This window comes from Balearica regulorum, chromosome 2, assembly GCF_011004875.1.
Source record: "Balearica regulorum gibbericeps isolate bBalReg1 chromosome 2, bBalReg1.pri, whole genome shotgun sequence".
Lineage (NCBI taxonomy): Eukaryota > Metazoa > Chordata > Aves > Gruiformes > Gruidae > Balearica > Balearica regulorum.
In genome coordinates, this window is record NC_046185.1 from 38,057,911 (window position 1) to 38,075,689 (window position 17,779).

Below are 17,779 nucleotides of genomic sequence, written 5' to 3' on the forward strand. Positions count from 1 at the left end.
GTAACTAGTATGGGGCTAGTTGTAGATTTGTGATGAAAACAGTGTTGATAACACAGGGATGTTTTAATTACTGTTGAGCAGTGCTTACACACAGCCAAGGCCTTTTCTGCTTCTCACCCCACTCCACCCACGAGTAGGCTGGGGGTGCACAAGGAGTTGGGAGGGGACACAGCTGGCCCCAACTGACCAAAGGGACATTCTACACCATATGGCATCATGCTCAGCATATAAAGCTAGCTGAAGTCAGAAGGAATGATGGGACGTTTGGATTGATGGTGTTTGTCTTCCCAAGTAACCATTACGTGTGATGGAGCCCTGCTTTCCTGGAGATGGCTGAACTCCTGCCTGCCCATGGGAAGTGGTGAATGAATTCCTTACTTTGCTTTGCTTGTGTGCACAGCTTTTGCTTTACCCATTAAACTGTCTTTAACTCAACCTACGAATTTTCTCACTTTTACCCTTCTGATTCTGTCCCCCATCCCACTGGGGGGGGGGCGGCGAGCGAGCAAGCGGCTGTGTGGTGCTTAGCTGCCTACTGCCATACAAATCAAAGGCCTCAGCTCAGAAATGGAGTTCAATTATTAATGTGTCTTGCTTGCTTTCAGTAGTAAAGACTTTTTTTTTTATTATTTACAAATGCACAGCACCATATACTGAACAGCTGCCCACACTTGCCTTGCTTTCTCGTGAACTGGACACACACTGAGGAAAAAGCACCTACAAATAAAAGCTAAGGAACACTGTGTGGAGCTCAACATTTTGTCTAAAGACAGCTTTTTTGGCCACCACTTTTATCACCAAGACCAATCCAGGGACTTGCTTCAGACACACAGAAGACTGAAAGCATCCTTCTACCAGATAGACATGACTGAAGTAGGAATCAAGAACTGTACTGCATGACTTGTAACCAGGACTTGCTAGATATATTAATATAAAACTGTGGCCTAATTGAACAACATTCTTTGCTTATTTTGTCTTATTTTATATGTCTTAGTCAATGACAAAAAAATTGACAAGATCATTTATGTTGTTCTTTGTATCAGCTTCAGCAAAACTGTATTACCTCTGTGTTTTTCTTCCCTAATTTCCTTAGCCTTTCATTCCATTCTTCTTTATCCCTGAGATACTGATTGTACTCCTTGTTTCTTTCAAGCCGTAGTTTCTCCTAAAACAGGCATTGAAAAGGGCATCATAATTTTGCATTTTTGAGTAGGTTTTAACTTCACAGAACTGCAGTATTAAATTAATACATGTGAGCTGTGTGCTTGCCCTCCCCCTTCTTTGTGATGTACAAATTGGGCTTGAATTGCTTTGAGGGTTTTGTTCATCCTTCAACATAGTACTTTCTCTGAATCTGAAATCTGTAAGTAGAAGTCAGCTTCTTGGGCATGAAGTCTAGTCCTTAGTAACACTACAGTGTATCAAGTTCCATCTTAAAACCAGTTAGGCAGTTTCCTCCCGCTAAATCTATTCCAAAATTGTTCCAAAGCCTCACTCCTTTGACAATTAGAAATCACCTTCTAACTTCCCATCTGAATGTATTTACAGATGATTTTTAAACATACAATTTTTTTTTTTTGTTATAGTTGTGACTTGCCCCACTCACAATTAAAACAGGACAACAAATACATGCATAGACAAGATATGCCAATTATGGCTTAAGATATAACTTGAACTGTCAAATTCCAATGAGCAGTTAAGCTCACTGCAAAAAGAGTCAAAAGTGCAAAGAATGCAAGGAAAACTAAAAGCATCATCTATCCACCTTGTTCTAGCTGCTTTTGCAAGGTGGCAACATTTATAACTAGCTTGCTCAGGAATAAAAATATGCAGGAATTGAACATCAACAGCCTAATAATAAAATATGAAATACAAAAGTCTCCAGGTAAGGCAAACTCTGATTTTCATTATTTCCTGATATTAATACCTTATGTTTAGAGCATGTGGCATCTCTTATACTACCTCATTCCAACCATCATATATTAAAAAAAAAAAAGAGAAATATATTACAATTATTACAAATCATGCTCTTCTCCACTGCAGTACGTTCCAATAAAAAACCCAAAAGATATTAAAAAATCTGAACATTATACATAATCTACTTTCCCATGAACAAATTTCAAACAAAAATAATTATATTGCAACCACCATGGAAATACCAGATTAATAATGTTTTTGCAAATGAGACCAATGCTCCCCAAAACTGTTTTTTTTTTTTCCATAATTTGTGTCTATAGGTTTCCTGACAGTGACAATATAAAACCTGCAGACAGCTATGAAAACTGCCTGGGGGGTATTTTCCAAAGCTGAGAAACTAGCATGGCTTTAACAGGTGGCAAAACACTCAGCAGAAAATTCAATATGCTGTGTGACTGCACATTTTACCTTATAGAGGAAACAAAAATGCAATTTAATCATTATCTGCCCAGAGGCTAACTGCTTAGTAGGGCACAGTGTGACATCTTCTGGCAGCTTTTAGGTTCTGCAATAGCAATAAATAAATGGGTAAAAAGGATGCAATGCTCTTGTACAGAAAATCTCAACAAATGTTGAGCTGCTATGATATAAAACCATCAATGATCAAACATGTTCCCAGTTCAGATATCTCTTTAATTTCCAGAGAATTAATCAAAGATACTTTATCTTTCACTGTTTCAGCACACATAATCGCAAGGGTTAACACAAAGTTCACAAGTACTCAAAGCTAACAGACTCAGCACAAATGCATGCTGCTGCTGAGAACGAAGGAGTCCTTTCCTGTTCCTGGGCATTTCATTCTTGCTGCCTCCCTTGTTTTTGACACTAGAATAATTTGGAGTCTGGGGCTTTTTCATAACAGCAGTTTTCACTTATTTGAGTTCTCACCTGACTCCTCAAATGGCCAAACATTATTGCCAGCACAAGAGAGGCAAAAGGCGTAAATAAGCACAGCAAGGGCAAGACCAACACATTCCATAGCAGAAGTCTTGTGCCAGATTACAGTGACAGCGTAGCTCAAAACACAGAGCAACACTGCAACTCCAAGGCAACATAGGTTAAAAAACAAAAACCAACTGCAACCCCCCAAGGTCTAGTCCTCCTCCAGCAAGAGTTTCTCTTTCTGCCTTGCATCTCCGCTGGGGTTTGGCCAATCCTAACAACCAACCAGTGGTGTTAGTTGAGTCAGCAAAAATATTTGCAAAATTATAATGTTTCTGCTGATTCAACTTCCTGGATCAATTTACAGGCAAACACAACAAAGGAACTGGGAATATAAAGCCAAGAGCGTGAGGGAAGGAGGAGAGGTGACCCCTCTAAGACTGATTTAGGCTTCCACAGAATCATACTATGCATCAGAGGAATGGATCCGGGGTTAAGAAAAATCCACCTATGTACGTTGCGTATTCTTATTCTAACCTCCACGAACCTTCAATAGCAGAGAGACCGTTATGGCTGGTATCTTTCTCCAACATATGAAAGCACGAGCATAAACTGATAAGAAACCTCAGGGAGATCAAAGGGACTAAACGCAGAGAGACAATGCGTACTCCTTTCACAAAACACATTAGTATCTGTACTCTCAAAGAAAGATTGGAAATTGGGAAGATTCCTATATTAACAGCAGGCAATTTGTGAAATAACAGATCAGCTTTTATTTAGATTCCTGGATTTATCTGTTTAAAAAAAAAAAAAAAATCACGTGGATAAGCAGGTAGGTTAAGTGTACAAAGACATCAAAACAAATTGTGTGGAGCAGAAAGCATACTTCCTTTAGTTCTGATAGGAACTGGTAAGAATATCACTGTAGAAACAATTACAAGCAAATATTTAAAAAATTATCCCCAGGGTGCAGTAAGATGAGTAATAAATTAGAAACACATATATATATATTTATGAGAAGAACAATGTTCTTCATTAGACCAGAATTTGTTGCTGAACAAAACCCAAGCACAACCACTAGAGCTTTTGAACACAGCAAGTGCCCTGCAGGTGTGAATTACAGGTAGCAAACTTCAAACTAGTATCAGTATAGAATTAGATGTGCAATTATCTAAAAATTAAGAGCACAGGTAACCTACGATTAAAAATTTAATAACAACAACAAAATTTAAAGACTTTACTTTTCTGAAAATTATTCTAAATGACCACTTCCAAAAATGTTAATTTGTAAACAGTGTAAAAAAACCCCAACCAAACAAAAAAACTTAAGTGGAAATAATTTTTCCACAACAGTTTAAACATCCAGGTTCATTTTCAAGTTATAAACCACTTAGTTAAATTCCTCCTGATACTTACCTTTGCAGATCTCCGCTCATCAATAGGAAGAGATAATCCCTGAGTATATGGATCTACTTCACCAGTAGTCAGATAATTTTTCTACATTTAAAAAAAAAAATTCAATATATTTTAAAATACCAAAACTTACTTGCTAAATAGTTGCTAGGAATTACATTTTCTGAAACAAACCTGATCAATTTAATGAAATAAAGACTGAAGACAACCTTCACATTTTGAAAATGTAGGATCTTCTTAGAACATATGAGTGAAGTCAAGGAATGCAGAAAGTAAAGAACTTTGTCAAGGTTTAAGCTTGAGTTTGTAATTTCTTCCCTATTACACTATTTCAAGTATTACAAGTTAGTCTCTGTATATTAAAAAACTCTATTTTTATTCAAAAAACCCCCACCATTACTCAATTCTCCTGTAAGTAGCATAAGCACAAGCATCTGTACAAGCGTAAGAGGAATTTTGCAAGACGCTACTTTACTCAAGATGAAAAATTGCTTTGTTTAACTGCAGAAAATGTATGTCTACCTCTTATTTTAACAGATGGAATCCATGCTAACACTAGCACAGTCACTACTCTGCATCTCAGCACTATCTGTTTTCTACAACAGCAGTCCCCAAACTTTTCAGGACAAGGACCCATCACCAAATCTTGTAATTCCTTACGGACCATGAGTCACTTTCAGAACAAAACTTTCCCCTGAAAACACTATGCTGTTGCTCCATACAGCTCCCTGGGCCACAGCTTGGAAACTGGGCTGCACAGCAAGTCACAGCACCAGCCTTTCAAATCAAACCCCAATGTTGGAACAGGTCCTTAGCTTCCATGTCTAGTGGCTTCTTCATACGTCACTCATTTACTAAAAGCATCCCCAGGCCATTCTCAGTCAGTTACTTATGTTTTATAAATCCAATTATCGTCAATAAAAAGATAATCTACTTGTGTGGAATGGGCCAATGAGGGGAAAGTTTAGATATGGTATTTCACTAGCATTGTTTCCTTTCATTATCTATGTTGTCACGTAGCTTAAAAGCTTAGAGGCATGTCAACAGTTAAGAGCTCTACCCATTCCAGTACAAAACCACATCATTATGAATTGTGTTTCACAAGTACACATTAAAAGATCTAAGGGATTGAATAACCATGCAAATATTCAAGCAGTGAGACAACTAGATTAATAGGGAGAACTAAGTTATTTTTACTAGAAAAAGTAAATAAATTGTAATCCTCATTAAGTAACCCTTTTCACACTTTGAACACATCTGTAGACATTACCTCTGATCTTAAAAAGGTATTTGCCAAAAATCAGAAGCTGATATGGAGACTGCATTTTCTACATAAGCAAGACTAAACAAGTTAATAACCAAAACATTATTACAATGACAGCTGCTAAAAGTTGCACTGTCTCTTTACGTGGGGAAAAGAAATTAGAGATTGTTATCCTACTTCTTCCTCAAGCCTTACAAGTTTAACATAGCTAACATACTACAGTAAAAAAAACCCCACAACATCTTTTAAACCTAAATTGGTAAAACTGAAGTTCAATTGAGAATAAACCACTAGAAGTTAATGTAAAAATTCTATTATTTGGGTACTTTGGTGAGAGTTATGAAACTCTAAATTGTAACACAATATTCTAACTTTGAAAATAATGTGAAGTTTAAGATTAAACAAGAAGCAACAATTATATAAGCATCATTTTGATTAGAGGTTAAGAAGCCAGTTAATTCTGCTGTTGCTATTGTTATTCAGAAATTCTAGTGTAAGAACTAATATAGTTAATTTCTATCACATGCATATTATTCAAAGGCCCAGAAAAAACAGAAGGTTGTGTTTCTTCCACGTTACTTCCCGGTCCTTTACTGAAGTTGCTTAATCTGAACAACCTTGATGAACAGCGTGAAATTCGAAAATTATATATACATGACAGTATAATGATATAAATAATTAAAAATTACTGTAATTGAATAAAGCTTGCAAAAAATGTGCCTCTGGTATTATATTTTCCTCACAATACTTGTATTCCTGCACTCTGGCCACTAGGTGCTGAACAACTGGCTCTACTGCTTTCCTAAGCACTACTGATGAGATTTCACAATGGTAGGGAAGAAAAAAAGCCCTGACTCTGGTTCCGATGACATATTATAATATTTCAGACTTTACAATTTTATTCCGGCTTTATAAACTATGTATATCAAGAAAAAAAAATCTGAACTCATAACATCTACGTAACTGATAAGCCTTGAAGCAAATGTCTACTAAAAGAAAAACTTTTGTAAAGTCAGCATTAGACAGAAACAATAGCAATTGCAAAGTAAAAAAGAAATCAGCAAGTGTTTTAAAATCTTATTAATGGAAAATAATTAATACAAGCAATCATTTTGCACAAAGCAAACAACACTGTTAATCACAACTAATCACTACAGCATGCACAAACACACAAAGCACAAAAGGAGTAATGATTTTTTTTAAAAAAATTCAAAGAGCATAAAGCTTTCAAACAAAGCAAAAAGTGACTAATTTGAAGAAAAAAAAAAAGATATTGCAGGCACCCTACCTTTCTTTTTGCCTGTGAAATACCCTAAAAGCCAGGGAAAAGATACTATTCAAAAAAGAGTCTTTCATTCAGAAATATTTGACTTAACAAAAAAAGACTTCTTTTCTATGAGCCAATCCATTCTTTCATTTTAAGAACTAAATACTCTGATAATTAGCATTTTCAGACAACAGAAATTATTTCGTTCCTGACTTTTTTCCTGTTTGACTAAGAAGAGATACAGAATATTCCCAAGATTATAACATTTCATACATACCATTTCAATTTTAAATTTACCATAACATTTAATAAATCATGCTAAGCAGAACATGAAAGTTCTCTTATTTCTAAAATCAAAAAGACACTGTCAAATGGAGTCACACTAATTATAGGAATATTCTTACCTGAATTACAGACCATAGAATACATAAGTACTTAAGGAAGTAACAGATGATATTTTAAATTCTTAAGAAGAAACTAAGAAAGAAGTAGAGACAAATAAATAAAAGTATTCAGAATAAAATGTACTAAGTAAAATGTAGTCTCATGGCAATGAGATCTGTAGAAGACTAAAATATATAACTATTCCTCACGGCGACATTTTAAAATTACTTTTACTTGAGTCTTCGAAATCAGCCATCACTCCTTATAAAGATTTTCCACTTATTTTATTAATTTTCATTCAATTAAAATAAGAGAGTCATTTTAAAAGACTCACTAAACTCAGGCAACCAGACAAGAAGCTTTACCTGAGAAAGATATCGCCTATAATCTTGTCGAAGCTCCTCTTTGAGTTTATGTTTTTTCCGTTCATATTCTTCGCCAAGAGGTAAACTCAAGCCATAGTCACCTGAAAGTTTAACGACGTTAAATATTATTATTCTACTATTTTGTATCAATACAAAGCACATCCTGCAAAAGCTACATCTGGATTTTTATTAGACATCAGCAATGAAAAAAATGAACTACACAACCAGTAATTACAGAACACCTGAAATAATAAACACCTTCTCTGTATGAGTAGTTGGGTGGAAAGCATAGAAAAATGAATTGGTTTTTGGATGTCAGTTTTTCTCTAGTTCTCGCAGTTCCCCCCCACCAGGGGAAAAAAAAAAAGCAACATAAACTGAATTTATTTGGATAGTTTGACAAATAGTATACAATGACCTAAGTATTGTACATATTTATTTTGTTAATGTATGTATCATAGGAAATCTCCTTTGACATGTTAGTTTCTAAATTACTCTGATAGTTTAAGCTGTGCTTCACCATGAAGCAACAAGCTATTTAGCACAAAGCATGTGAAAAATGTGTTGGTTTCCACACAACTAGAAGGAATCTGACCATATGATAACTATAATCATTTTTTCTTTCTACCTCAGTGTTTTTAATTGTAGTAGACCCAAACCACACATTTAGTACTTTTCCAAGATTAGGTCCATAACAGCTGCACTCTTGAAATTTAATGCTATGCAAGCTGTTGTTGTACCCAAAATATATTTTAAAGTAGTTTATAAGAAATATAATATCATCTGCCCCAGAAGCCCACCTCTGCAGTCACTTGCACCACTCTCCACAGAGAGCTAGTGAATTCCACAAAACAAGAGACTCAGATTGCAACCGTTTGGGGTTTTTTATTTCCTATTGTTTCTCTGAAAGCATTTCTACATCTTGTGGTCTATGTAAAATGAATAGCAAGTAGCAAGAGGGAAGAGAGGGATATTCGAAATTTACTCTTACATCAGTCCCAATTTAGTCCATAGTACTTTGTTTGACTTCAGTATTTTAAATATTTAGGGCATTAATAGCTGTCTGTACAGTAAAAAATGATATTATATAAAGGCTGAAAATTGCTAACTCAGTGTCCTGGTTTCAGCTGAGGTAGAGTTAATTTTCTTCCTAGCAGCTGGTATAGTGCAGTGTTTTGGATTTAGTATGAGAATACTGTTGATAACACACTGATGGTTTGGTTGTTGCTAAGCAGCGTTTACAATTAAGTCAGGTTTTCAGCTTCCCAAACTGCCAGCAAGGAGGCATGAGCCTTCTGCAGCAGGTGCACAAGAAGCTGGGAGGGGGCACAGCCAGGACAGCTGAGCCCAAGTGACCAAAGGGATATTCCATACCATATGACATCATGCTCAGCAATAAACCTAGGGGAGAGTTTCGTGGGGGGATCCGCTGCTTCAGGACTGGCTGGGCATTGGTCAGTCGGTGGTGAGCAATTGTTTTCATTTGCATCACTTGTCTTTCTTGGGTTTTATTTCTCCCTTTACTATTTTCCTTTCCATTACAATTTATTAATTATTATTATTCTATTTCAATTATTAAACTGCCTTTATCCCAACCCATGAGTTTTCTCACTTTCACTCTTCTGATTCTCTCCCCCATCCCACTGCAGGGGGAGTGAGCAAACAGCTGCGTGGGGCTTAGTTGCCAGCTGGGGTTAAACCACGACATAGCAATACCTACTTGTTGCTTTTCATTTAAGACCACATGAATGCCCCTCACCTGTAATACTTCATTATGTGTATTACTATATTTAGGTGTCAACAGTTAAGTCCAATGTATAATAATAAACACAACATGACATGTGCTATTATACCTCTACAACAAGAGATAAAGTTATTTTAATATTAAAATAGCTTAACTTTTATGTAGTGGTCTGTCACAGCCATTGGGATACTACCTACTGTGTTCTATTTTCTGTATCATATGTTTCCACACTTAAGCAAAGAATTACCAACACCAGGACTAACCTGCTGGTCATAATAAAACTGCCAAAAACGTGAGGCAGATACTTATTCAAGTGCTGTCCTCTAACCAAGTTTATGCATTATGATTTCTGGCAGCAAGGAATATTCAATTACCATTTCAGGTAATTTTTAGTGATGTTTTCCTGTAAAGGTTCTAGAGGAGTCTGCCTTGCTGATGGCTGGAAAATCTACTTAATACAACATCCTTATGAAAAACACATGTTTTTATTTATGCAGCTACGAGCAGTTCAGGCCCCCAGATCGCAAGCTCAGGCTCCATTTTTTAATTTGAGACATGCACTCTTCTGGTCACAAATTCTGTTAAAGTTATAGAGAGGATATAACATTAAGCATAGCAGGAGTACTTATTTAAAAGATGGGTTAGATTGGTATTATGTAAACAACATCAAATATCCACTGACGTATCTTCTTTAAACTAAAAGGACAGCTTTTACTCCCACTGGAAGCTGCAGAATTACATTAAGCACAGTATGAAAATTAATGAGGTACAAACCCAAAGTGTCTACACATAAAAGAAGAGAGTCACCTATCAACAGGATGTAGGTCACAGAAAAGCTCTAAAGATGTCAAGACAAACCTGAGCTACAGAAGCGTAACTAAGGAAAAACAGTCATGCCTACAGAAAGGAGATGGTAGGACAAGTAAGGAAAGGTGGCACATTACAGAAACAGTAAGATGGAGAAAGGAACATTATCACACTTTTTCAAAACAGGAATCACAAAGAATACAGAGAAAAGAAGAAAATAGGACAATATATATTTTTAAAAAGAAAACTGTGATTAAACCGATAGTCACAGCAAAACAAATCTAACCATTCCACTTGGTTAAAATTTCAACCAAAACTAAGTGCTTGTTCTTTCATTGTATAATAAATGACTACATTATAACAAAAGTACAAAAGCAATACAATCCCTTTAGTACACGATGCCTAAACATTTAAAAGACACTTAGCATTTAAAAGAAAAATTAGTTTAACTGTGTGCATTTTAGCCAGGTTGGACTAGGACTCTTAAGCTTAGATGCTGAAAGAAAAGGCATCCTTACTTCCCCGGCACGACATACAGGGAATGGATTATTTTGCAGTAAAGTCCAGACGAAAGATGAACTTCCAAAGCTTTTGCTCCACCCAAATACAACAGGAAAATACAGATCATCTATCAAGGACTGGCAAGCAGCTTTTTGTTCTGTTTTTATGCTGGTTTTGGTTTGTTTTGTTTTTAATGGAGCTACCTTTACAAGAAGAAAGTGCTTGGCATATTTTCCTTATTCAAAAAAAAGCGTAACTACAAAAAAAATTCCACACAATCCCAAGATGTTTGGAAGACTGAAGAATTGGTATGCACTTGAATTATAATTATTATCATAATTAAAAATCCAAAGCAGTAATTCCATTCCAAAAATTCTCAAAGCTAATTAAATGCTACTTAAATCCAGAAGACATTTAAAAAATATACTATACCTAAAGGATAGTTCTGTTGACTATTTGGAGGTATATTTTCTTTAGCCATGGAGATTAGCATTTTGCTAGTCTCAGAAAGCTTCTCTGATTCCTTATTCTGAAAACAAAACAAAATGCTTTGCTGCATCACATGGTAAAAGATATATCACATATAAGAACAACATTATTAACATAATTATTAGCACTGGAGAACAGAGATTGAAAGTGATGCTGGATTAACACATTAAGTTATACATTTCACTAATACTACCAAAAAAGTAGTTCACTAAAACACAGAAATTAGTTCAATGTATTCAATATATTTCATGCCATGAAAAACACTGACAATACATACTGTGATTTATGCCATAAACCACATGTCATACTCCACAATTGTTTCATAGTTTACACATACCCTCTCTGGTTTTTTTTATAGGGATTGATGTGAAAGAATTACAACATATTACAGGACAAGTTTAACACACCTGTTCCCTGTAACTACACTTTCACCATACAGCTTAGGACTTTATCAAACTACAGGCTAGAAACATTCTCCTCAGCTTGCTCTGAGCAGAGGAGTGAAAAATAAAGGAAGCCAAACTCCTCACAACTCCCTAAGAATTAACTTTCTGGAGTGAATTAATAAAACTTTCTGGAGAGAATTATTTTAACTAGGTAAAAATACTTGTATTACTCACATAAGGGGAAAGATGAATTCTCATAACCTTCTGATGAAACAAAAAAGGGAGTGAAAACTCAGTATTATAATTGCTGATAGAAGCTCAAGCTGTTTAGGGCTAAATCAAACAACTGACAAATTAAAGCTCATTTTTTTTACTGAGGATTTTATTTAGTTACCATAACACTTAGCTAGCTTAAATTACTTAAGATATAGCTTTTTGCCAGGTACTGGCACTATTAAACAACTTAATAGTGATCTGCAAATTATAAAATCTTTATAGCTTTAAAATTAGGTACTAGAATTTCTAATAGGAAAATTGTAACTGATTAGATTAAGTACTTTGTCTTTTCTATTTCCTAGTTTCCATAACATAAATTTTGAGGATATTTATACCTTCCATCCCTGTCCCAATGCCCATGCTCTGGAGTAGGCAGAGAGCAGATCCCTGCTAGTGAGCTTCCCTAGGGAAGGGGGAAGTAACAATGATAACAATTTACAAGAGTTTTCTGACTTGTAAAATACAAATGTTACTGTGTATGCCCGGTAGCAAACAGGTTTTTAAAAATCTACATAAATACAGATACAAAGTTAGAAATTACTTTGAATATATAAATATTTAACATATACTTTAACAACAAATACAGTTTTAAGAGCACAGGAAAAGCAAGCTTAAATCAAGACCCTAGCAATGGAAGTGTTTAAATTCAGGAAAACTATTTAATATTCTTACCCTCATTTCCATGTAAGGTGGATCATTTTCAAGTTCTGCCTTATCTTGTGCCAACTTGGCCTTCTGATCTTCAATAAATTTGTCTAAATCATCGGCCATCATTTCTAAGGTTATAGAAAAGACATAGAACATTGCCTTTACATCAGAACATCAAAAATTTAAAGCTCTATTACAGTTACTTAAGAAAATAGTTAAGTAATATTCAAGCTTCTCCCTCAGAATTGTGAGCCTTAGGATGTTTGCTGGGTCAGCAAAACACCTGACTCAGGAAACCCATCCATGGAGGAGATTACTTGATGTTTCACCAGAGAGAAAATTTGAAGATTCCAAATTATAAGATTGAAGATATTCTCTAATCCTTTTTTTTTCCCAACTTCGTTATTTGGGGTTGTTTTTGTTAACTGCAAGTCTATCAATGACCCTCCACTACACACTAGCATTAGCTTATTGCTGGTGAATTATAAAAATCAAAATTAGACAACATAAAAAATAAACAGGATAAAGGAATCGTTACACAAAAAAGTACAAAAAGTGCAAAATACACGTATACTCTAAAATAAGGACCAAATCACACAATCAATTCTGTGCTTAACTTACTATCACAAGAAGTCTTAAAAATCATCTGGCTTATTCAAAACAAACAAAAAAATAACAAAAAAAAACAACAAAGAAAAAACACAAAACACATACACAGTGTTTCTGGAGTCGGAGACAACAGTGTATCATTACCTCCTGTACCAATAAAATAGCAGAGGCAATAAGAACAGCTACAATTCTGCAATAATTGTAAGATTGTAAATATCAGGTAGTATTGTCTTGGAATCAGACAAGCCACTCATCTGTAAGAAAACATGTACTGAGGAACACCTGATTACCTTTCTTCCATTAGTTGTGCATCTTGCCTATTTAACTGAAAGCCCTTCAGAGCAGAAATTTAATCATCTTATTAGTGCAATATATTGTATACTGCTGCTCCTAGATAACCTCATAATAAAAATTAAAGTGAATCAAATTCATGACAATGAAACTGTACAGAAGGTAACACACACACTCAGACTTTGAATACTCTTTGTTAGGATAGTCTTACTGGAACTAAAAATACTGCAAAGCTGCATACTATGTAACCATGGCAAGAAGGAAGACAAAACCAATGACTGCATACAAGCCACTTCATCCTTTTCTCCACTCAGCGTTTTCACCAACTCCACTGGAGGAGAAGTTTTGCAAAACCAAGCCTACAGGTAAAAAAATCCGTATGTTATATTCCACGCTCAAAGGAACCATGAAACTAAGAAGAAAATTATGACCCTCAAATCCCTCTAATACTACCCACACAACTTAAGCAACAGGATTGCTCCTGCAGGCTCCTAAACAATCCCATTACATCTGGTATCTACACTCAGATTGTACAGCAGTTTCACTGAGGCTAATTCAGTATCTTTCTAAAGCCTAAAGATCGTATGAAGTAAACAATAGGCCAATGATAAAAGTATATTAATAAACACTTTCAGGAAGAGGATCAAAGCATTTAAAAAAAACCACAACCAAAACACCTCAAAGACCAGCAGAATAAGATACTACATAGGTAAACATAAAATAATGTGACCAGAGAGACTGCAATAAATGCTTACTAGAAGATGAAGAGAAAAAAAAAGTCAAAATCCCATGAGATAAATTCCAGTAATTGCATGCTAACTCAAGGAATACATCTGCTTGATGTTTCCCTTAAAGTACATTCCTTTAAACTTTTTCCTCTTACATTAATGCCATTTTTTGATTCATAATATAAAATTGTAACATTGTTACAAAGGAAGCAGAACTAGGACAACCTATTTACAACTCCTAGTGGTAATACAGGACAATCAATTCCAAAAATAAATTCCCCCATCTGATTTGTTCTAAATCTCTAATCTCATTAGCTCTGCACAGTGATAAAGGATAAAAGAAATCTAAAAGAGGGTAAGTTTCCAGACCCTGATAAATTTTATTTAGCCTATTAGGTTACATAAGAATAATGAAAAAACTGTTCTGAATCAGTGAAACAACTTGTCATATTAAAGAATTTAAAAGTTGGTCTCATCACCTATCCAGTGCTGCATGTCCACCAAGAGCAAAATTACCACATGTAGAAGGAGGCACTGTGAGAAGCCTTTCCAAAAGCTCATTGACTGTAACATGTGCATTTCTTACCTCTATTTACAATAACACTTATAAACTGTAGAACTGTTTCCACTGTATTGGAATGGCACCAAACCTATTCTGAGACACAGTGTAAGGAAAGGAATATTTGCAGTATATTTTCTGTCTAGCACGAGGAACACAATGAATATTCTAGTATTCTGCACTCCTATCGTATTGCTCAAAAGAGCAGTATTTTATATTTATTATATTGCTCAAAAAGGCAATATAATAGATTAAAAAAACAAAGACAAAATGGTTACAGTTGAACTACACAGTTGAACTACACAGGCAATGCAACTGGTATGAAGAAAGCTCACAACTCCAGGCCTTGGAGAACACTAAGACAACAAATGCTACAGCACTGTTGATTCAGTATACCTTTAATACAGCTAAATAGCCAGGAACAGGGGCCAAATGCCTCTTAGAAAAATAGCTAGACATTTCATGTCTTACATCCTTCTGCTTGAGCTGATCATCTTAAAATATGCACAAGTGCAAACTTTGTAAGATAAGCAAAAAGAGTATACTATACTGAAAGAAAAAAAAATCAAATTACTTACATATTCTAAGCAAAAGACTGACAATTTGAATGTGATGCATATACACTGCAAAGTTCAGAAAATATACCAGTATTTAAGCAAATATCATACTGAATATTAATCAATTTTATCATCCACTGTATCAAGTGCAGAGATCATGACTAATCACAATAAAGAAACAATACATTTCTATCTGAAGAGTGTGCTACCACAGCCCCTCATTACGCAGTGAACTCTCTTGGAGGTGACAGCACTAAACTCACATTAACTTCAAAATGGCTTCATATGACTGCATAAACGTACCAAGGTAAAGCCTGCCACTATAAAACCACTTCAAAACAAAATAATTTATTTTAACTTTAGCAATGTGTCTGAATGCATTTTGTGCATGTCTAGACCCTTGCAATTACTAGTACAAGTAGCAGATTCAAAACTAAGCTTGGAGAAGTTGCTCCATGGGCACATGCATAGAGCAAAAGGGAAAGTCAGAATATGCTGTAAACATTTGAAAACCCAAGGATAAACCATATGCCCCCAAAATTAAGAGGTGCAAACAACATATTTTTCATGGGTTTTGGAAAACAGAATATTTAGTAAATACTATTTAAAAAAAAAAAGTTTGATAGCATAGATTGATCAGCTCTTCCTGTAGCTCTTGCATCTTTAAATCTTGGATGTATTTGCATTCCCAAAACATTGTATTATTCAATGTGAAATTCCATTAAACATACTGCTGCTATATACTCAACTACTGTCTGAAAATGTCGCATAAAAATGTTTTTTCTGTATGTTTACTTTCAAGAAGATTTTAGGTTTTCATAACCTTTTTTTTTTCCTTTTAAACTGGACGTTTTCACAAAAGTAACTCTGAATAATTACAGAGTCAGCTAGGTAGACTTCAACTTAAGCAAATATACCAGGCAATAGAATGCATATATATATATATATGTTCCAGAAAATAAGTCAACTTTGAACATGAGATTTTAATTGGATCTATGCCCAAACAGAGTTAATAATGCATGTTTCTGTATTTAAGATATTCAGAACATCTATGTGCATAAGTATTGTATCATATATACTATATCTAGCTGTCTATTGCATATCTACTTTATCATCTAAAGCAATGTTTACTGTGTTCCTTTTTTATTCTTTCCCTTCCCCTGCTCTTTGTTCAGGAGAATGGGGCACAAAATTTAAAATCAGCATGTGAAAGTAGACAGATTTCATCTCTTCTGTGCTACCATAATATTAAAATAATAGCAGAAAAACTGGCAAAATGGCAATTGCCATCCATATGAACTGCAGCAAGGAGCAAAGTGCTTTAAAAAAGCAACTATATGCCACGTTTAGTAAATGTTAGTTACAGGTTACATGGTCACATAATCATGTCATTAAGAAATATTTTCCAAAGTTTCACCCAAACTTCCTAAGGTCTCAGAACAGCCAGTAGTGGCTGCTTCTCTACCCCTGTGAATGGCATTTAGGATAAGCTCTTGCTGTCAGAGACATGCTTCCTGGGCCTTTCACCTTCGTTTCTCTCAAATTCTTATCTGAAAAAGCACAACAGTTCTACGGCCTGGAAGCTCACCATTAATAAACTCTGAATAAAACAACAGGGCTTTTTCATAACTGTGAAGGCAATTAACCCTCAAAACAACAAGTTTCGCGAGTTACTTCCCCTCGCCGTAAAGGGCTTATCCACTTTTCCAGAACATTCTGATCCAAAAAGACATTAATTTCGGAAAAACCTCCAGAGCCAGGGGATGGGATTGATTTCTCCGAGCGTGACAGCTCGGGGAAACGCCTCTCCCCCGGCCCCAGCCTGCAGCGCCCGCCCGCGCACCGGCCGCCCCCGCCTCCCAACCTCTCTCCGCGGCAGCGTTTCTGAGGCAGCCCCGGAAGCACCGACCCCCCTCGGGCCAGGTGCGGGGCGCTGCCGCCCGCCCGAGACGGCGGCCGCGGGGCGGGGAAGCGGTACTACCAGCTCGGCCCCTTTAAGGAGAGCGGCGCCGTTGTTAGGCAACGGCCGCACAACAAACGGGTCCCACCGGAAGGCCTCACGGAGCCCCGCTGCCCCCCGCGGGGACGCCCAGGCACGGCACCGTGGCTCGGACCCCGACCGGCGCGTCCCCACCCCGGCCCGCTCCCTGCGCCGCCTCCGGGGCCAGTCCCGCTCCCCGGCGAGTCACCCCGTCCCGGCCGCCGCCCGTTTCAAGCTGTAAACAAGGCGGCCGCTCCGTCTCCGCACGGCGGGGCCGGCAGACCGGGGTGCGCGGGGAGGGTTCCCGGGCGCTGTCCCGACCGCCACCGCTCACCAGCGGCCGCAGCTCTCTCCGCGTCCCGCGCGTGTTACCGCCTCCCCGGAAACCGGCGGGCGGCGCCAAGCAGCGCCCCCTGCTGCCCCGGAGGGCGGCGCGGTCCTATTCCGCAGCCGGCAGTGGCTCGCCTCCTCCCCAGGCGGGAGCAGGGCCGGGGTCTCACTGGCGCGGCTTTAACCGGCGAAAGGGACCGGGAAGGGAGGTGGCGGCGGCCTCTCCTCAACGGGGACCTTCGCGGGCCGGTACCCGTGAAGCACCGCTTGGCCAGCTGACCGGCGCGGGTGGAGAACGCAGTGTGGCCCTGGAACACGCCT

At 37.1% G+C, this 17,779-nt stretch overlaps 2 protein-coding genes across 13 annotated transcripts in view; one reads left to right on the top strand and one right to left on the bottom strand.

Moving 5' to 3' along the window:
- Positions 1–17,604, bottom strand: part of CSPP1 (centrosome and spindle pole associated protein 1) — a 65,557-nt gene extending 47,953 nt beyond the window's left edge. For 4 of the 12 annotated variants that reach the window (XR_012833788.1, XM_075743942.1, XM_075743936.1 and 1 more), the window contains exons 1-7: positions 17,463–17,604; positions 12,428–12,531; positions 11,037–11,133; positions 7,553–7,653; positions 6,825–6,848; positions 4,276–4,356; positions 1,064–1,165 (exon numbers count right to left, since the gene is read on the bottom strand). Coding sequence is in view for 11 of the 12 variants with exons in the window: in XM_075743942.1 (XP_075600057.1) it covers positions 1,064–1,165; positions 4,276–4,356; positions 6,825–6,848; positions 7,553–7,653; positions 11,037–11,133; positions 12,428–12,529 (507 nt within the window). In the remaining variant the exon portion in view is untranslated. Of the gene's footprint in view, positions 1–1,063; positions 1,166–4,275; positions 4,357–6,824; positions 6,849–7,552; positions 7,654–11,036; positions 11,134–12,427; positions 12,532–13,117; positions 13,274–13,302; positions 16,800–17,336 lie in introns of those variants that run through there. The other 8 variants (XM_075743934.1, XM_075743935.1, XM_075743933.1 and 5 more) reach the window with 8 other exon arrangements.
- The window catches only part of ARFGEF1 (ARF guanine nucleotide exchange factor 1), a 270,777-nt gene that overhangs the window by 148,400 nt on the left and 104,598 nt on the right, over positions 1–17,779 (top strand). The gene's annotated exons all lie outside the window — the stretch shown is intronic.